Source organism: Jatropha curcas, chromosome 3 (genome assembly GCF_041381405.1).
Source record: "Jatropha curcas cultivar XTBG-Jc1 chromosome 3, XTBG_Jcur_1.0, whole genome shotgun sequence".
NCBI classification, from domain to species: Eukaryota; Viridiplantae; Streptophyta; class Magnoliopsida; order Malpighiales; family Euphorbiaceae; genus Jatropha; species Jatropha curcas.
Window position 1 is genome coordinate 4,949,545 of NC_143153.1, and position 21,680 is coordinate 4,971,224.

The following is a 21,680-nucleotide window of genomic DNA, read 5'->3' on the forward strand; positions in this document are numbered from 1 at the left end:
CTATATTTATTATATGTAATTTATTTTTATATTTATATTTAAGAATGACAATTTAGATATTTTATTATATATTTTTAAAAAATTAATAAATTTTAATCATTTTATTTTCTTAATCACTATGAAAAGAGCAAATTTTATTCATGCAACAAAAGGAGTAAAAAGTATAATAAGGTTTTTATGATAAACTTTTAGTGATAGAAAATGAGGTTGAAGTGTCAAAAACAAAAAGAGGTCTTTCTAATGAGAATAAAAATGATAAATAACAAGAAATAAAAAACCACAAGAATAAAACAATAATAATGTCAAACTAGCCGTTACCTTTTATTTGTTTAAACAAAAATCCAAGACCCAGTTAACGCTCTCCTCTTCAAAACTCTGTTTCTCTCTGCTTCAGTGCTCATTTTCTAATTCTTAGCTTTCTCATCGATTTCTTTCCTTTTCCTCTTTGAATCGAGCGCCCCTCCTCTCTCTCTCTCTCTCTCCAAATCCCAGTTAAGAAAATGTTCACTGAAGGTTTAGATGAAAGCGCAATCAACTGGATCAAACAGGTTCTAATCTTTCTTTTTCATATATATATATATATATATATATATATATTTTCTGTTTTAGATTTTATATTTAGCTTAATATGCGTACAATTTCTACTTTATGTTAGCTAATTTTCATTTTTTATACATTGATTTTTATGCAAGTTACTTCATGTGCCTACAGGGATCAGATATACCAGAACCCCGTATTCGATCTCCTTTATCTCCATTAACAGAGCAGCAATCTCCTCGCGATCAATTTCCAAAATCTCCCGTTGACCTACTTCCAAAATCTCCACTTTTATACAATAATAATAGTTTTAGCTCTACCCATGTTTTACCTCCTCTTAAATTCCATTCTGGGTTGTTAACACCTCGCAGCATAGTAGTCCCATGCGCAGACGACGATGATAATGAGAGCGTTGCGTCCGTTTCTGATTATGTGGGTGGGAATTACTTCGAGGAGGAGGAAGACGACGCGGGTGTTACCGACACTGTCTATTTGGAGAAGCCATTTGTGCAAAGCTACGAGGAGGAAGAGGTATATGGGAACATGCCTAAAACGAAGTTGAGTAGAGGTTTATTGAAAGAAGATCTGAAAATTGAAGTTCCTAGTAATTTTAGAAGGTTCACCACAGATGGTGAACTGGTTAACAGAAAAAATGTCTTCAAGAATTTGACCCCTGGTGCTGGAAGTTGCCCACTGAGAGAGAAAGTCCAGTTACGCAATGCACCAGCGACGTTTGATGTAAGTTTTAAAAGAATTCTACTCGTGATTACTTTGATTTTATTGTAGAGTAGTTGTAACATTTGATACGAATTTTCTGTTGGTAGTAATATGGAAATATTCTGTGGGTTTGTGTTGGTTTGTTCAATTTTGTGGTGTTGACGTTTGTGTGTTTATAGGGTATTTCTTCTGGTAACGAAATAGGCTTGATTAAAGAGGTTGGAGATTTGGGAACTCCAAGTGCACCTCCAATTATGGTAGCTGGGGGAGAAGGAAAGAGTTTTGTAGTTGAACCAGAAAATGAACAAACTGTTGTTGGGGTTTGCAAGTCAGAAGAAACAGATACTTTTGATGGAAGCAAAGAAGGTCTGGTTGATAGAACTTCACAATCTATGCATAACACTGAATTTGTTGAAAGGTATTGAATCTTAGATAATTAGGTAGTTCAACACTTCATACTTCGTTGTCATTTATTTATTTATCTTACCTTTCTTCTTTTTTGGTTAATAAAAAATTACAAATTATAGTTAGAGTTTGCTGAAAATTTTGTCACGCAGAAAGGAGACCATGCACAGAGAAAAAGCAGAAACCATGCCTTATTGGCAGACAAGCTCATTGGATCATTCAACTTACTATAACACGAGGTATGATTCAAGCAAATTATTTGTGCATCTAATTGATAGTAGTAATACGTGTCATTTTTGTGAGGTTTCACTTGCCTATTTACTACGTGCATTACATGGATGGACCTTTTGAATTTAATGAATGGTAGAAGCAGGATACCACATTAATCAGTTCATAAATTCTGCAGTTGTGAATTGAAGTTGTTATTACTATTTCCAGATACTCAATGTAAATTTGTCTGAGGTGCATTATGGATGTTCATTTAAAGAAATATTGTCAATATTTTAAAAGCCTATTTGCTACGTGCCTTACATTGATGGACCCTTTGATATAGTGAATGGTAGAACCAGGATAATACATTACTCCAGTCATGAATTCTGGAATTATGAATTGAAGCTGTTATTACTGTTTTCAGATACTCAATGTAAATATCTGAGGTGCATTATGAATGTTTGTTTAAGGAAATATTGTCAATTTGTTATTGCATATTTAGTATTTACTGTGTGCATTGCATGGACAGGCCCTTTGAAGTAGTGAATGGTAGAAACAGGATACCACATTACTCTGATTATAAATTCTGGAATTGTGAATTGAAGTTGTTATTATTGTTTGCAAGACTCAATATAAATTTGTCTGAATTGCATTATGAATGTTCTTCTAAATAAATATTGTCAATTTGTTAGACACACCATGGATGTTCATTTAAGGAAATATTGTCAATTTGTCAGAACACAATTGAGTAATTTTAGTATTCTTAACCTTGAAATGAGTCTCTTTTGCATCCATGTGCATAGATAATTTTTTTCTTATGCGTTATTTATTTAATTGTTGCAGTGGTCAATATGCTTGGCACACCCTAATAGCTTATGATGCATGTATCCGCTTATGTCTATATGCGTGGGCTAGGGGTTGCACTGAGGCTCCTGAGTTTTTGCGAGATGAGTGTCTGCTTCTTCGAAGTGCATTTGGGTAGGCTTCCTTCTCGTATTATATTCTTAGATATTCCAATATAGCCACTGGGATATTGTGAATTTCTTTTAGGTTTTATGCTTAGCTTACAGCTCTGAATGGTACTTTTCCTTGCATAACATAGACTACACAAATTCTTGCTGCAACCACGAGGTGTACAACCAACAGAAGTAAGAACTACTCAGAATGCAGAACAAACTTTTCCTTTGAAAATAAAGAAGGTTGTTGGGAAGATAAGAGTGGAAGGTAAGATTCTCCAAGCATTTTTGTACCTGCACTGCATTAAGAAAATTGATAGAAAGAAGGATAAATCAGAGTTGCATTTCATGCTATTATATATTTGGCCATGTTGTTAACTTCAAAATATTTCTTAAACTGATTGATTGAATGGCTTTCTTCTTGATTCTGTTGAAGTTATATACATTTATATTCTTTGGTACAAAAATGATAATTGATGGAGACATTTATGATCAATATATAGAAAGTGATTAGCACTCCATCAAAATGTAGATTTTCTTTAAAACATTTTTCAATAATTTAATTGAGGTCTACTTGTTGCCATTGCCAGTAAGGAAACTTCGAATAATACCCAGGCGGAAACTTAAGAGCACATACTCTCAGCGAAGTGCAGTCTACATGGAAGTGGGGAAAGAGTATGTCCGACATGTTTCATCGCTAGTGAAAACTGGCATGAATTCTCTTAAACTAGCTTCATTTTCACTGACCTCAGAAGGTTTGTGCTCCCTACAACAAACAAGTTGCTTGATTTTATTAGTTCATATGAGTTATGATACAAATTTTTCAAGCATGATGCTTTGGGTAGTTGTTTGAAACCTCACACCAATCATGAGCATTGACTATGAAAAATCATTTTCTATTCTGATTTTCTTTTTAAAAATAGCTAAATTCTTTCAGTGGACAACTAAAATTATCTTTACTAAACAATAAAAAAAAATGTGTGCAGAGCAGTTGTCATGCGTATTCCAACTGAAGAGCACCAGTGAAGATACTCGAGTTGAATCAGGTTCTACCATTTGCTTGCGTCCTGGCAGTGGAGAATATCATGTCTTGTAAGTTTTTATCTTATCTTTTCTATTTGTTCTAATGGTATGCATTTTGACGGCCAATGAATTTTGGTCGCTCATAACATAACTAATATGTTATCTACTATGGACCTCCAGCTCAAGGGGATCCAGATAATAAATAATACTAATATGGCATGTAGTTAAGTAATGTACCATATATGACCAAGCGATGCCTTGTGTTTACTCATCTATGCCTTGATGTACCATAAACAATATTAATGTGGCATGTAGTTAAGTGATGCACCATATATGACAAAGAGATACCTTGTGCTTACTCTTATATGGACTTCAATGAAAAAAAAAATAATAATAATAATAAATCATGGATCAGCTCCGACAGGGAACTAAAAGTATTAAATATCCTTCTTATGCTACTATGGGTGGAAAATCTTACATGTGAATTTAACTCAGTTTTCCTGAGAGTGAAGGAGATGCTCTTTTAGTAGAAGTCCAAGATGAAAAAAAAGCAGTCCAAGGTCGAGCCACAATTCAAATTTCATCATTGAATGATAATCCTGTAAGTAAATTTTCTTGTATCTTCCAGTTTCAGGTACTTACGGGAATATAGAATGGCTTCCTAATGATAATCTGAATGTTATGTAATGTGATTGTCCAAATTCTCCAGAGTGACAGAATTCGGTGGTGGCCTTTATTACACGATGATCAAGAATGTCTTGGGAAGATACAGCTCTCAATTGGTAGTACAATCACATGTGATGAGACTAACAATATAAAGGTTTTGTTTCTTCCAACTCTAATTATTTCAACCTTCATCTAAGTAAATCAGTAAAGGAAATTTATATTAATTTGAACAAAAATTTAGTGCGATAACTTAAGTTGCTTTTAATTTGAAGACTGATTTCATGATATTTTCCTGTTCCCATTTTAATGGATATCAGAAGTTGTCCTACTGAAACTTGAGTAGTAGTTAAGATCTAAGAGTAGAGTACCAAATTCAGCCTTTTATTTTCTGCCTGACATTATTTCTTCTTTTGTACTAATGACCAAGAAACTGCTTAATCTAAGTCTCAATTGCAAATTGGGCTGGCTACATAATCCTTATCCTGCATCTCTTAGTATTTATATCATGATAAACCTGTGACTGGTGTTAGCTGGTTTTAGACCAACTGAAACCCGCTCCTTTTATTCAAGCCCAGAACTTTCTATGCCAAATCAATTACAAAGGTAAACCTTGGTTGGTAGAGTTATAAATCAATTAGTAGTTTAGTAGAGTCAGAAACGTTCATGAATATTACAAATTAGAGACATTTGATTTATTGTCAGACCTAACGGTTTGTGTCATGGTATGCTTGATGACACCCATCGATAAGCCGATTTCTGAAATAACTTTTTAATTAGCAAAATTCTATATACTCTAGAATTAATCTGAAAATGTCAATTGCTTGTCTGGGGGTGCTGTATGGTTGCATGCACTAATATGTGTGCTTATATCCAGAGTTTGAACATTTATACCATGCTATTATACAGAGTGGTCCTGTTGTGGAAACCCTTGCTTACGATCTACTGCTAGAGGCTGCTATGCGTGCACAACATTTTCATTCCCGAAACTTGCGATTGCATGGACCTTGGAAGTGGTTGTTGACTGAATTTGCAGATTATTATGGCGTTTCTGATTCATATACCAAGTTGAGGTACCTGTGCAGATATATTAATGTAACCTGGCAATTCGTATTCTTCTTCACTTTTTCTATTTCCTAGCAATATCTTCATGTTTCAATTTTTTTGTTTTTATAGATTTCTTTCACATGTCATGAATGTGGCCACTCCAACAAAAGGGTGCTTAGAGCTTGTCAACGAGTTACTTATACCCATTATAAAGGCTCGGGGGGAGAAAAGTTTGACTAGACAAGAGGTAGGCCTTCCAAATTGCATATGAATGCCTTACCTTTCATCTAATCTCTAGAAGAAGAATCTATGCTTTTTCCTAATTTTGAGATCAAACGACAAATAATAGATGAAATATTTACTAAATAGATGGTGTGAATTTCTGAATATGAATTTAAGTCACTTTTTGTCTTGAGCCGTTTTTTGCCTGCTGCTTTTCTCCTCCTTATTTCATGTGACCTCATATTAGATTTTGACTCCTGCTACAAAATGAAACCAATGCAAAAAATGATTGACAAATGGGGTTAATGACGCTTCTTCTTTCTTTTGGGAATAAAAGGTTCAGTTCTATTTCCAGTGATAATTAGAAAGGAATCCTATGTATTTGTTGATCATAAGTTAATAGTTGGGGCAAGTATTTAGCAAGTCCAAGCCTTAAATGAGAGCATGCTTTGATGTGAGTGAATATAGACAACAAATTTATATGCCTTTTAGAATGTAATGGCAGTTCTACTTTTCCTCTAACTGTGGATTTTTACTTAACTTTGTTAGTTAGGTACAGTCAGTTTGAGAACTTACATGACTCTTCTCGACATGAAAAATTATTGACAATGTGGTTGATTTTGGACATAAACATGAACCACAGCAAGAGGCCTAATGGGCGGCGATGCCATGAACTAAACTAGTTGGCCACCAAATATGGTTCCCCAGCAAGTAAGAGGCTTAATCGGTGGCCACCAAATATGAAACATATTTCATAAAATATGAGTACAGCCACAAGAGAGCTAGTTGGCATTATTTATTTTTTTCTAAATTTGCTAATTCAAACTTTGTTGCTGATGGAAATTGAATAATATTGCTTCTCACAATGCCAGGAAGTCGGCATACTTCCATCTTTAGATTGACCATACTATTCTATGCTTGTTCTATTGTTTTTTGAATTTAAGGGAATGGCTCCTAATGTATGTATCATACTGCTGCAGAAAAGTTTACTATTAGATTGTGAAACACAAATTGAAAGTCTCTTGGCAAATGTTTTTGAGAACTACAAGTCTCTGGATGAAAATTCTCCCACAGGATTGGCAGACCTGTTTGGTCCAGTGCAAGAGTCTGCTGCACCAGCTTTAGCTCCTGCTGTTGAAGTCTACATCCTTCTTCATGATATACTATCTCAAGATGCACAGACTATGCTGAGAAACTATCTGCAGGTAAGTCAAACATGATATCATTATATCCAACAAGCCTACTGCTTCGGATGCCATGCCTTTATAGTATAATCATTAACATCTTTGATCTGCCAAGTTACATTCTCTAAATATCTACATGCATCCATGACGCATGCATGTTTGTTAATGTTGGTAATTTGTTTTGGAAAACCCAATTTAACAGTCAGTTGACTGGGCAAATCGTATCGTGGTTCACCTAAATGTTTGCCCATTCTAGTTTCCTCTGTCATACTTGCGCACTGTCTAAATCAAATAGTAATTCTTTGCAGACTGCAGCTAAGAAGAGGTGTCGGAAGCACATGATTGAAACTGATGAGTTTGTGTCTGGCAACTCAGAAGGTTTCCTCATGGATTCCATTACCATCTCAACAGCTTATTTGAAAATGAAGAATCTGTGTATAATTATTGGCAAAGAGATTCAGGCAGACATCAAGATCCACAATCAGCACATATTTCCAAGGTATCTGTGTCTTCATCTATGAAAAGTTTTATCAGAAACAACACTTATGTGCTCAGGAGATGATATAACAGAAAAAGATTTTACTTTTACCTTATGAGACCTAAAAAATTGCATCAGTAAATAACCCAAAACAGCAAAACCGAACCCAAAAGGGTTGGAATCCACTACTTTCATTATACACAATCTTTTACCATTTTTTTACCTCATAAAGTTCATGTCATATGGCACATTTTTTAATTAGTTGTGGTAATTGTTAGAGTACTGGGAAATGATATTAAGAGTTCTATCATGTTAAAGTGATCTCTTATGTACCTTCTGAGTTCTAATGCATATTTGTCCTCTTCCAGTTCAATCGACTTGTCGAATATCACAGCTGCTGTTTACAGCACTGAATTGTGCAACAGGCTTAGAAGTTTCCTTTCTGCCTGGCCTCCATCTAGCCCACAGCCACATGTGAATGAACTTCTGATAGCAATTGCTGACTTTCAACGGGATCTTGAGCGGTGGAATATCAGGTTTTTGACACAAACATAATCCAAGAAGCATCCTGACTTTAACTAGAATCACTCATGATATATTCAAATACAAATGATCTGCTTGCACTTTTGACATGCTAATATTCTGTTTGTTGCAGTCTAGTGCAGGGTGGTGTAGACTCAAGGAGCTTGTTCCACAGTTACATAATGGTGTGGGTGCAGGATATGCAACTCAACTTACTTGAGCAATGCAAAGCAGAAAAGGTGCCATGGGCTGGAGTAACAACAAACCATTCCACCTCTCCGTTTGCTGAAGAAATGTATGAGAAAATCAAAGATTCCCTTATTGAGTATGAAGTGGTGATCAATCGTTGGCCTCAGTATTCATTGATTTTGGAAAATGTAAGTTCTCTATTACCAGTATTCATTGATTTTGGAAAATGTAAGTTCTCTATTACCAGTAAAGAGCCACTACATTCTCTCCCTGTTGCGCATGAATGATTGCCTTTTTTCAACCATTTTTTGGTAATGCAAAGTCGATTCTTTTGATCTTCTTGAAGGCTGTTGCTGATGTGGAAAGAGCAATCATTAAGGCTTTGGAAAAGCAATATAATGACATCTTAACTCCTTTGAAAGATAGCATTCCAAAGAGACTTAATATGCAGGTTCAAAAACTAACCAGAAGACAATCGACAACACTCTATTCTGTACCTAATCAAGTGAGTTGTTTATCCATGCATCTGTCTCTCTCTCTCTATATCTATCTATCTATCTATCTATCTATAAGCATCTGAATGTAGTTTTTGCCCTCCGTCTATGCCTTGTATCTTACCAAGATTGCCTTGTATCTTACCAAGATTTTTCCTTGTGGGCAGTTGGGGATTTTTATGAATACCATCAAGAGAATTTTGGATGTGTTACATTGTAGAGTGGAAGACATCTTGAAGTCTTGGGCATCCTATCTTCCTGTCATGGGAGATAGAAAGTCACTCTTTGGGGAGCAGATGAATGGAATCACAGTTCTCTTGAGGACAAAATACAAAAATTATTTGCAGGCAACCGTTGAAAAGCTTGTTAACAATGTAAGCTCTATCTTTCCATTTGTTATTCAGCTGGCTATAAAATATTCTACCCAAACTAATCACGATATGATCTGTGTTCTCTTTGTTGTTCTACCAAGCTTATGATGTCATTTAATAAACTGCCAAGCTTAACCTTAAAAAATTGTTTTAGACACAAGCTAACAGGAGCACACGGCTGAAAAGAATTTTGGAGGAAATAAGAGAAGAAGATGGAGAGGCTGAAGTCCGTGAAAGAATGCAGATGCTGAGTTCACAGCTCATTGACTTCATATCCAATTTGCATGATGTCTTTACTAGTAGAATATTTGTTGCAGCCTGTCGTGGATTCTGGGATAGGATGGGACAGGTAAAACTATATGGAAAGATAATTTGTATGTTTAATTAGAACACCTATCACAAATCTAATGCATTTTAATTGCATTATTTTCCTAGATTGTCTTGAAGTTTCTTGAAGGAAGGAAGGAAAACAGGGTTTGGTATAATGGCTCTTGTCATGCTCTTGGGGTAAGTATCATTCCTGTGTATTGTTGTGGAAATAGATTTACAGAAGGGCAGATGGGTCGAACTGGTTTGGTCATTGTGGTGTCATTTCTTTTTGGATTTTCAGTTGCAAGTCATACATTTTTATTTGTTTGTTTAATTTCTTAATATATTTGTTAATCATATCATATTAGGAAAAAATTAATTTTTATATTGTAATTTTACTTTAGTTTTAAATAATTCATTCACCTCTAAGTCAAAAATATGCATCATGTATACAAAATAAAGTAGTTGGAAAATAGGATAGCCCCATTCAATTTCTAAAGTAGCATCCGAACATCAAAACTGTAATTTCAACTCAACAGAATTGACTACCATATGTTACTATCACAATACAGAACCGATTTCAACAAAAAAATTATTTTTCAATCAATACATTGCATTATCTTTAATTCTTTCTTTTTTTTGGATTCATTATAGATATTGGACGATACCTTTGCTTCCCAAATGCAACGACTGCTGGGAAATTCACTGCAAGAAAAGGATATTGAGCCCCCTCGTTCAGTAATTGAAGCACGATCTATTCTTTGCAGAGACACGGCAAATGCAACAGATACATCTACCTACTTTTATGTTTAATGGTTGATGCATTTCCAGAATCAAGGTTAACTGTCAGTTTGTGTTGTGTTTTGATATTAGGTTGGTTGCATTGCTCCTATGTTGATAGTCATATATACGCGCGCGCGTGTGTATATATATATATATATATATATATATATGTATGTATGTATACACCTTTAGTATAGGTTTATATTGATAATATTCACAATCGAATTCCCACATATTCTTTTTGTATATCATCCCAGCAACTTGTGTAGTATTGAGATTATTTGTAACTTTGTTTCTGCTAAAGAATAAAAAGGTTAAAAAGTTCCACTTACATGATTTTTGTGTGCATTGACGTGTTTTCACCTACACCTAGCTGCGAATCAAAAATGCGACCATTATTTTTTAATCTTAAAAAGAATAATAAAATTAAAGAATTAAAAGATCTGACGCAATGCAGCCATGAAAAAACTGCTTACAATTCTCAGAATTCTCACATGACTGTGCTGATTATATAAATCAGTCTACTGGAAAATTCACAACTAGCACGTACATTACAGCATTAATAATAGCCAATTACAGCAGAAGCGATCAGCAAGCTTTACTAATGAAAGTGAGACTCTTGATAAAATTTAGCAACGTTGCCTGCAGACGCTTTTGTGGAACTGCATCAGGAACTCTAAGTACCTTCTCTGAGAAATCAGATGGAGGTACAAGAAACAAAGTGGTCTTATCATCCAATTTGGCAATTGCAGCATAAATGTCATCTTTAAATAGTGAATTTCAGAATTTGAGTTCATTATATCCAATAATGTTAATAATAATCACAAAACTGCATGAGGTCTGATCACAAAAAAATTGCCCGATATGGTTCTTTATATGTCTGAAGAAAATTCATCGTCTCTCCATATGATTTTAAAATGAAATGTCTCTGACTTAACCAGTAATTCTTGGGACCATTATCACCTTCATGCGACCATCAACAAGATGAAGATGCAAGGTTTCTCTGTTAAAGCGGAAGTTGGTAATTAGAAAGACTACTAACTAATGGTGAGCGCTTTAGAAGGCATAATGCAGATACGAGTTGTTTTCGGATATTATGCGTACCCCATGAATCATTCTCTGTTTTAGCTCTTAAATAAGCAACTGAGTTTATTAATATTTCTTCGGCCTGCATAATTTCCCCTAAACTTTCTTCAAATTGCCATTTGTGCTTCTTACCTTTGCGGGGACTACTTGTGCACCTTTAACTCGTTTTTTTAATGTGTTTTTTTACCCCTAAGCAAAATTGAAGCTTGTGCATGAATTATGCTGGCATTTGACGTGTCATAAATAGTTGAAACGTCATCATTTGAGATGCCACGTTGGTTTCCTCATGTTCAAAAACTAACGGAACAGAGAAAAATGAAATTTTAATTGAATAAGCTGGAAGATTTTAATGCCTCTTGCAGTAGAACCTCTGCAATTGAGGGAAAATCAAAAAAAAGAAGAGATAACTCACAACCTAGTATGTTATATCAATTGACATTTTATATTGGTGATCTTTGCTGATATTATAGCCACCAATACAGAGAAAGAGATAGCTCTGTATAACGACTTCTTCCACGCTCCACTAATCCAGCGCGGCAAGGGGATAAAAAAGCTAAAAAAATACCATTTAATGTGCACAAGCGGTCCATCACAAAGTTAAAAGGACACAAATGAATTTGAAGAAAGTTCAGGGAAAAATTATGCATTCCGCCGTATTTCTTCTTTAGCCTCTTCATCTATTACTGAACATGCTAGAATGGAGAAGTGGATTACTTAAGGCTCCTCCTCCATCGCATACGGGTCCTTTAATGCAAATGATCGTCTTGCGTTTGGTGGTGGTACGTTGTGGGATTGTTTAGGTAATTGGTTGGTAAGTTTTACTTTGGGGATTGGTCATTCTTCAGTTCTTGGTGCTGAACTATGGGCTCTTTTAGAAGGAATCAAACTTGCTTTTAGTAGTGGTTTTCACAATGTTGAGGTTGAATGTGATAATCTGATTGCGGTGAAAATGTTGAATGAGTTATCTCTGCCTCCTTTTGTGTGTTCCTTGGTAAAATGATAGAGTAAAGAACAGTTCCAGTATCTGTAAATTAAATGGCTGAAATAGAACTAGAAAATGGAAGAGAATGTAAAGAAAGAAGAGAGAAATTGTATTAGATTGATAGGACTGAATCAATAACAATGGATTGTCCATACAATAATCTAAGTAGTCTAAAGTGGAGAACAGAAATACAAGAGATAACAGAAATCTTGATTCCAAAGAAACCAAGCCAAGAGCTACAGCTCTCCAACAGAATAATCTGTCCAAAAATATTTGCCAAAAAGATGCTCAGCCTTCTCCTCACTTGCCTTCTTGTACTGGCCTGATACCCTCATCATGACCTATTGTGACAGGTGTTACATTCTCATTCCTTGAATTATTCCCCTGTTTTCTTGGATCACTCACCAAATTAGCAGCAGTCTTCGGCCTTCTTGAGTAAAGCTTAAAGGGCCTGGGCTCATTTCTTTCATAAAATGTCTAAAATTTACCGTGTATATTATGGCAAATCTACTACATTGAATCTGTTGAGAGCATTATGGACAATTCTTATCGAAATTTTTTTGTAACCTTGTTTCTGCTAAAGACTAAAAGGTGAAGGGTTATACACTTTCACTTCAGGATTTGTGCGTATGTTGATGTGTTTACCTCTGCACTCTGCTGCCAATCAAGAGTATGACCATTTTTTTTTAATCTTAAAAAGATTAATAAAATTAAAAAACTAAAAGATCTGACAAGTTCATGCAGCCATGAACAAAGCTGCTTAAAATGCTCAGCATTCTGACAAGGCAACGAAGACTCTGCTAATATAGATCAGTCAAAAGGAAAATTCACTAGTAGCGCGCACATTGCTGCACTAGTTATAGCAAATTACAGCAGCAGCAATCAGCAAACTTGACGAATGGAAGTATGACTAACCATTTTTACATAGCAATACTTGCTGGGATATATTATGTGCAATTCCTTGAAATATCTAAACATTTTTAGCCACTCAACCACTATATTGTTAATTGGGCACCCACCATCAAGAAGTTCCTTTTCCTTGTTGGATTTGTTGAAGAAGAGCAGCTGCCAGCTGTAATGTTGCCTGCAGACGCTTTTGAGGATCTGCATCAGCTTCTTCTTGTGTACCAGCACTTTGCATCTGAGGATTACCTGAAGTCCCTTGTGGAACCTCTCTTTGAACTGGGACTGGTACTGATTTCGGCACATTTGATGCCTGCTGCTGCTGCTGCTGCAACTGTTGCAGTTGACTGAACTGAGAAGCTGAAATCTCAGAACCTACCTGATTACTCTGTAAACTATGTGTTTGTGCTGTTCTTAATTGGTTCTCCAACTGATTCATTGTGTTCATCCGCCTAACGTCTTCCCCTACTGATATATTTGGACTGCTCCCAGATTGCCTTTGCTGCCCAAGAAGAGATGATGCCAATTGTGCAAGTTGTTGTGGTTGCAGGCCAGCAATAGGCAAAGACAAAGGAACTGAAGATTTGTTTTCTTGAAGGGATGGCTTGCCGTTTCCAGACAATGGGATACTTGGCATGCCAGCAGTATAATGTGCTAAGCCATCATCTTGCACTGCCCTTGATATGACGGCGCGATGATCCTTGACAACAGGATCAACTGCAGTATTGGACACTTGCAATGGTGCATTTCTGTTACCAGGTGGATGGTGAGGAGACCAATTGGAAGCAGGCACTGGATCCCGTGGTTGGAGTGGATAATCATGCCTATTATCATTGTACGTATCAGGAATCCTCCTGACACCATGAGCTGAACCTGAAAATGCTGCAGGCAGACCTGATGTACCCACATCCCTCAAAAAAGATGCATCGCCTCCTGATCTTCCCAAATCTCCAAAAGGTGATCCAATTGAAGGAAAATGACCTGAAGGAGTAGGTGGCTTGGCATATGGTGCATCCCCATGAAAGGGCAACAAATTTGCATCCCTTTTATCGTTTGGATGGTGAAGAGGCCCGAAAGTTGAACCAGGAAGCTCTAACCTCAAAACAACACCAGAAATACAGAGTTTGCCAGGAACTCTAAGTACTTTCTCTGAGAAATCAGATGGAGGTACAAGAAACAGAGTGGTCTTATCATCCAATTTAGCAACTGCAGCACGCTGCTTCTCCCCGAGATAATGCATGAATTCATTATAGTACCCAATGTCATCATCGCTAGCAGGGGCAAAGAAAACGACCCAAGCAGAAGATGCTTGATAATAGTGCTTTGCAAGCATGTCTAGACCTGTTCTTGCAGTGCAATCCAGAAAATCAGGCCTGGAGCATAAATATCATTTTTAAATAGTGAATTTCAGAATTTGAGTCTAGTATATCCAATAAAATTAATAACAATCACAAAAATACCCGATATGGTTATCTATGTCTGAAGGAAATTCATCATGTCTGCATATGATCTTAAAATGAAATTTGTCTCATTTATTCTAAAATATCACATTTTAAAAACACAGCATCCAGAGAAGTTAAAGTCAGAATAGATCCGAATAAAGTTAAATATCAGGACAAATTCGCTCAAAGTTAGCAAGGACTAGACAGAATAGCACTTCATATCAAATAAAACATAAAAGTTTAAAGTGTAGGCAATTAACATTTCTACCAAACTTGGTCATGGAAAAAATTACCGATACCATCATTCAACAATGGCGCCGTACCCAAAAGCAAAACATCGATGCAAGAAGCCAGCCATAATTCTGCACAAAATGCAAGATATGCACTAATGCAAATATTTAACTGCCTCATGCCGCAGCCATGGAGAATCAAAATGGACACTTTTTTTTCCTGGATACCCAGTGACCCTAATGCACCTAGTTTGCCAGGTCAAATAGACAAAATAGAACAAAACAATTAGAAATTAATACATTAGTGGAGTGCGTCTGCCTGCCAACATGACTGATCAAAAGGGTGAACAGTTACTAATCAACAGCCGACAAGAAGAGATATTCAGTACTTACAACATTATGTCCAGGGCTTTTCCTACAGGGAAGCCGTGAGCATGACAGACAGGAGTTCCACCCTTTGCTATAGTTCCTTCCCACTTCCACAACTTCAAAGAGGATTGTTCAGGCTCAGGAGTGAATCTTTTCCTCTCAACAGGATTTGAAGGCATAGAACCAGAGCCAGTCTGGAAATTGTCATAAGATGCTCTCCAGTGATCACTCCTTTCTCCACGAGGAAGAGAAGAAGGGATTAGAAGATCAGAGTTTGGTTTATATCCATAGTTCTTATCCAACAGCTCAGATTGAGGAAAATCAGTGCATGCTCTTGGAAAAGCACGTTTCTCCTGTTCTAGGTCAGAGAAAGGATACTCTGGAAGCTCCTTGTCAGGAGGAAAGGAGGCAGTCTTCAATTTCTTGGACCCATGGAAGAGATAGGAATCTTCTGGCAAGTCCCATGGTTCTTCATAAATTGAAGCCTTCTGAGGAAATCTCTGAGAAAATTCATCAAAGTGAGGGCCCCTTTCTCTTGTAGGACTGCCTCCGCGTTCATAAATATCCAGTGGTGGTCCAAGTTCTTCGCCAAACCTCCAATTATCTAATGTATTGCTTCCACCAGGATATAACGCACCCTTCCTGTTAAAACCATAGACACCAGGATCTGGATCCAAATTTGACATTAAACGAGGAGATCTGACACTGGGATCTGCAGTTAAACTTCCAAAATTCCTATCCTGCCGAATGTTCACAGAAGCTCCTGACTGACCATTTGACTTGTAATTTGGTGAGAGAGGCATCCTTCCACTGCTTGATGAGCCACCTTCGCTCTTGGCAAAACAAATATGTACACGGGGATTTCCAAATAATTTTCCCTGAAGAGTTTCCTTTGCCTTGCAAGCTGAAATTACATTCCTAAACCGAACAAAAGCATAACTACGACCTGGGAATACGGTTATCTTTTCAATCTCACCAAATGGTGAAAAGGCCTTTCTTAAGATTGTTTCATCTACCTTCAATAAGGCTGGAAACCCTATCCATAACACTTCACTAGGTTCTGCACTTTTATCGCCTATCTTGGGTTTGTCAGCATAAGCAGGGTCAGGGCCACTAGCATTACGCAATCTAGAGTCCCTCTGTGAGAAAGGGGATCCTTTTAATCCAGAACGTTGTTCATCCCGCCGTGGCAAGTAATCTTCATCCCGTGATGGTGCTGATGACTTCTCCTGAGATAAGAATCTCACGCAGGTGAGAGAGAAGATCAATCCTCACTTTTTAGTCAAATTTTAATTCAATTTCCATTTGAAAATATTAAAAAGAAAATGAATAAATTGAAGGGAAATTTTCAGTGCACTTGAGTTGTTGACCAAGCTTGACACTACCACATGCATTCAAAAAGATTACAAAGTGACACGTGATCAAACTTCTGCTCATGAATAGACTTACTAATTCTACAAACGCTAATCATAGTTTAGATAATTGTTAAGGGAATCTTCTTGCTCAATGTATACTAATGAATAATGAAGAATAGCCGGTTCATGCCTCAATATCTTGGACTGAATGTCACAACTGTATGGCTTGCCCCTTACAATTATAAATTCCGCAGCTACCATATCTAAAGCATTTTATAGCTTGCATTTTCTTTGAAATCCAATTTTATTCTCATTAAATTGAACAAAAATCTAATCTTCAAGAAAATATAGAAGATTGACTAAATAAAAAGACTTGGAACAATGAATGACAACTAAGCTGAAAGCAAGAGTAAAGCTTTCTGACTAGGATTTAGACAAAAGCAGACAATAATCGTCCTTAGAGTTGATTATATTACAAATAAAGCCATCTCATATGTTAGACTTAAAGAATTCTTTTGCGATTACCTGGTTTAGGGAATATCATCACAAACTAGATTACAAATACATGATCATAGATGTAGTGTGTGTGTGTGTGTGTGTGTGTGTGTGTGTGTGTGTGTGTGTGAGTTTTGTAATTTGATTATTCAACATATAAGAGGTGTTGTGAAACAGAAGAACCATAATAAGCAAACTAATTAGCCTAAATCTCCAAGGCTTCCGAACTGCAGATAATAATAGGGATTTCTACATGACCAAATAAGCACAGTGTGGCCATATTGATAAAAAATAACGATTTTAGATACTTGTTTCACCAAAATAATACACCTATTACATTGTGATGAGCTCATAATCAAGAACTTTTACTCATTCCCCAAAAGAAGAAAAAACATCCATAATCCTGACCTTTCTCCCCTCAGTGAGAAATAACAACGATTACCAAACTTATTTGAGAATCAGAAAGAAAAATTGTACTCAACAGCATCAAACTACAAAGCGAGCATTGCCCACCTTATGCTTTGTTCTATTTATTAATATATCAAATAATCTTAAAATTCTCCTTTCAAAAATTTTTATCTACAAGAAGTATTTCAAATTTTTTCTGATTTGTACATTTCTTTGCATTGCTATTAATTTGATCAGATCGATTTTGTAAATAAAGGATTCATGTACCAACCCTGATAGTTTGGGACTAAAGCTTTGCTCCTACTGCTGTTGTTGTTATCGTATGCACACAAACCATAACATGACTTTTCAAGAAGACATATACAAGAATGAAATTTCTTCCCCAGAAACCACAGACTAAAAATGCCAAGGAAAGTGAGGACGTCAGCATTTTAGAGGAATAAAACAAATTCTGTGTTGCTATTGTCATCGTTCATACTTCATAGCATTTACCATGCAAACAATATATACATCTATTTCAAAATAATGCAATCATATTACAACATGGTTTCCTTCTTTTTTTTTTTCTCTCTCTCTCTCTCTTTCTCTAATGAATGAACCCCAACAAATTTTTTAAAATACAAACTAAAGTACCCTAATTTTAGGGGCTCTGGAAATGGATCTGAGACAATTGGCAAGCAAAATCTATTACCAACACATGATACCTGTAGGTTTCTACCATCTCAACACCTCAATGAGCAGTTAATTGATTATAAATTAGTAGCAAAGCTAAGATGGTGTGAATAGTTAAAATTTAATATGTAATAGTTAATAGTTAGTAGTTACAGGTTATTTGATAATATTTATCCACATATGACCTATACATCTCCATTAAGCTAAAATTCACTTAAATGATAAGTCAAAATTTTAACTTAAAATTTATACTAAAATAGAATGTCATTAAGCTCTTAACTAACTTTGCATTTCATATATTTTAGCAATTATATTATTCGACGTTAAAAAATTCAGTTCTTAAATATTCAATATCTAATTTTCAGTGTTACCAAAAACCAATTAAATGAACCGAAAAGCTTGGGTTGAAGATTAATATTCTAAACCTAGGTAAAACACATTTCTCACTGTAATATGCTGATAATGACATGAGTCGACTATGGTGACAGACCAAAAAATATGGAAGGAGCAATCAGCTTGTCCAACTCAATTGTTGTGCTAGACACAATGTTGTTGGGTAATACTAGGATTGTGTATTTACTTAAGGATGAATTATAGTCATCAGAATAATGAAGCATACAACCTCTCTGGTTCTAAAATAGTAGTTTCAGGTGACAGACAAGATTCATAAGTATCCGTTAGAGAGGGCATTGCTGTTAATAATTGCACCAAATTAGGGTGTTGCATTTAAAAACATAACTATGATTTGTATCATTTCTTGCTCTAAGAAGTTGCATGAATGATGTATTAACATGCATGGAAGATCTGTAAGTTAGCAGGTTTATACAAGCAAAAAGACAGTGCTCTTTTCAAGATATTTTGTTTGCTTCATGATCTTACTTTCCAGGTGATGAGAACTTTCTTAATGTTAAGTACTGTCAATTGAGCTGTCTTGACACACATGTGAGAGCAAATAGACGTTGAGGATAGACTAGAAGCTTAAAAAATTTTTTGGAAGTAATCAATAATTCACAGGTTCCTCCTTTATACCCTGCTAGTTGCATTGAAGTTATATTGGGAGAATGTATTGGCAATACAATGCTCATGTTACCATCTCCTGCAAGCTACAGAACTCCACTTTTGTTTAATTTTTTGCTTGACCTAAAGGATTGCTAGATTGCAATAACTGTAATTTAATGGTGGAAAGTGAAAAGGCAGATGGTTATAGTTGGATACCTACTGGTTCATTAGAAACCTGGATGTCAATGTAATGAGTTGGTAATAGTTTGTATATAACAACTAATTTGAATTAAAGATGAGAGTAAGAAACTATTCAATTTCACTCAATTCTTAAACATCCAAGAATAACTGAACACCAAGTGTTAAAGCAATTCTTAGAAATTTGTCAATAATTAACTGATCTGTTGGAAAGAAACAATTTGTTAATTCACTTCTGCCAAATGTTTTACATAGATTCGAAGTTGGAATAGAACCTATACAGAGGATGAAATTCAGTAACAGTTTCAAATTTGGCTGATAATCTATATCCTAAACACAAACATGCACAAATTTTAACTATTCCATTTGGTAAAATAATATTCAATATTAGAAGTGAAAGATAGGTGCGAAATGTAGCAAGAGAAAACCATCAACCTTGAGACATTTGTTTGCCACCCTCTTAATTTATTCGATAGGCCAGTAATCTCTTGAAATTGTAACACCTTTAAATAACTGTGCCCCAAAGGGATTGTGATTCACAAAGCATACTTGTACAGTTAAAATTATTTTTCCATCACCATATAGATTGAATTAATTTTATTTGATAAAATCGTACTATTATTTGAGATTCTCAAATTACAACTGACATGAAAGTCCAGGGTATGAGCACTCAAGAACAAAGGGGCAAGCATGGAAATACTGTAAGCCACTTCAATCTAGAACAAACAAACTGCTGTTGTTGTGGCATACAATGCTGTGGAGATATGCATCAACATGGGCGTGAAATTGAAAATGGAATGCTACTGGGAAAATTTTTGGTGAGAATCTTAGCTGCAGACAATTGAGTAAATTAGAAACTTTAGGTAGTTCACCATTATTTTTGTTATGTGGTGCTTCTTTTGAAGTACACCACACTTACTGCACCTCATTTAGCAAAGTGATAATGTGTTTTCATATATACTGTACTTGGGTAAAATCCATTATTCCTAAAGTTTTGGCCATCAACTATCCCAATAAATTTCAGTGCATTCATTCTGAAGTTTGATGATATCGAGTTTGGTGTTGCAGCTGATTGTTTAATGGAAAGGATCTCATTTCATGGTCATGGACCATCCTGCTATATAACCAAATAAGTATTTTATATTTTTAAGCGTCTAGATTAATGTTCTTTTGTACTTTTGATCAATGGGTGGCTAAACTCGAATGGATAGAAAACAATCAATTGAATTGAACTCATACAACAAGTACATAGTTATAGACACAATTACTACACGAAAGATCAAAGTAGCACAAAAGTGAAAATTAACAGAAAAAGGTGGGGCAAAACTAACCGCCTTAGCAAATTCAATTCTAAGCGGGTTGCTAGCCAGTGGAAAACCCTGGAGAGATTTTATTGCTGCAATTGCATCATCTTCATTCTTAAAATTAATAAAGGCGTAGCTTCGGCCTGGCTGAAAAGCCACACTATCTAACTCCCCAAACTGCAAAAATTGGTCGGTTAAATCGCTTTCCATTATACTGTGAGACAAATTGCCTACCCATAGATGTCTTGATGGAGGATTATTGCCTCGCTTATTATTACTATTAATGTCTTCAAAGCGAGAATTAGAAGAAGACCCAAAATCTCTTCGGAATCGGTCTCTGCCTCCTCCTCCCACTCCTCGGGCAGCCTAAGAGACATATATCAAGAAATTAAGAGGGTTAGTGAGTATAAAATAGTGGAATTTGAGATTTGTAGAAAGGAGTGAAGAAGACTGACCATGGCGGCAGTGGTTGTGCCGGTGATGAGTTGCGTGAGGAGTTTAGGCAATGGAAGTGGGAGAAAACAATAAGATAGTGATTAGTGAAGATAAGATGAGAGTTTGGAATCGAATCCGACTCCCTGGTTTCGGAATGAAAGGACGAAAATACATTTAGGACTTTTATTTAGGGTTTGTATTAGCGACTGCATACCAAATATAAACAAAATATTTCGTTTTAAAGTAATATATTTTGACTCTTAACTTTTATTTATATTTTTTTTGTTTTTGGAAGAAGATGAAATTTTTTTTTTTTTATTCATAGGAGAACAATTTAACCAAATAATATCATAATTATATGGAAATTTTTTATGATCGGAAATACATTTATTTTTATTATGATATTTATAAAAATTCATAAATTATAATATATTTTATATTTTATTGAGTAATTTTAACTTATCTTTATTTACTAATAAAATATTAGATAAATAAATAATTGATATACATGATTATTGAGAGTGAAAAATAAATATTGAATAATATTAAAATAATTAATAATACCCAAAACAAAGAAATTTAAAATATTATTGAACTATTATTTTTCTAAAAGGTTAATAAGTACATATGTTTACTTAGCTATTGCCACAGTTCGATTTCAAATCAGAATCGAATTGGTCAAGATTAATACT

At 35.4% G+C, this 21,680-nt stretch overlaps 2 protein-coding genes across 2 annotated transcripts; one reads left to right on the forward strand and one right to left on the reverse strand.

Annotated features, from left to right (window-relative positions):
* The first annotated feature begins 333 nt into the window (after window positions 1–333).
* LOC105643473 (portal protein) lies at window positions 334–10,441 on the forward strand. The gene is made up of 21 exons (XM_089718710.1): window positions 334–548; window positions 712–1,275; window positions 1,434–1,672; window positions 1,812–1,898; window positions 2,713–2,847; window positions 2,972–3,093; window positions 3,416–3,580; window positions 3,812–3,917; window positions 4,344–4,449; window positions 4,558–4,668; window positions 5,421–5,584; window positions 5,688–5,805; window positions 6,761–6,985; window positions 7,273–7,463; window positions 7,811–7,978; window positions 8,098–8,341; window positions 8,500–8,658; window positions 8,815–9,021; window positions 9,173–9,367; window positions 9,454–9,525; window positions 9,982–10,441. Exons 1-21 carry the CDS (start codon window positions 501–503, stop codon window positions 10,138–10,140), a joined length of 3,585 nt encoding a protein of 1,194 aa, XP_089574836.1. The 5' UTR covers window positions 334–500; the 3' UTR covers window positions 10,141–10,441.
* A 2,465-nt stretch (window positions 10,442–12,906) lies between these two features.
* On the reverse strand, window positions 12,907–21,202 carry LOC105643465 (RNA recognition motif (RRM)-containing protein). The gene is made up of 4 exons (XM_012228595.4): window positions 21,009–21,202; window positions 20,581–20,919; window positions 15,147–16,351; window positions 12,907–14,454 (listed from the first exon to the last, which is right to left on the reverse strand). Exons 1-4 carry the CDS (start codon window positions 21,009–21,011, stop codon window positions 13,200–13,202), a joined length of 2,802 nt encoding a protein of 933 aa, XP_012083985.1. The 5' UTR covers window positions 21,012–21,202; the 3' UTR covers window positions 12,907–13,199.
* Between the last annotated feature and the right edge of the window lie 478 nt (window positions 21,203–21,680).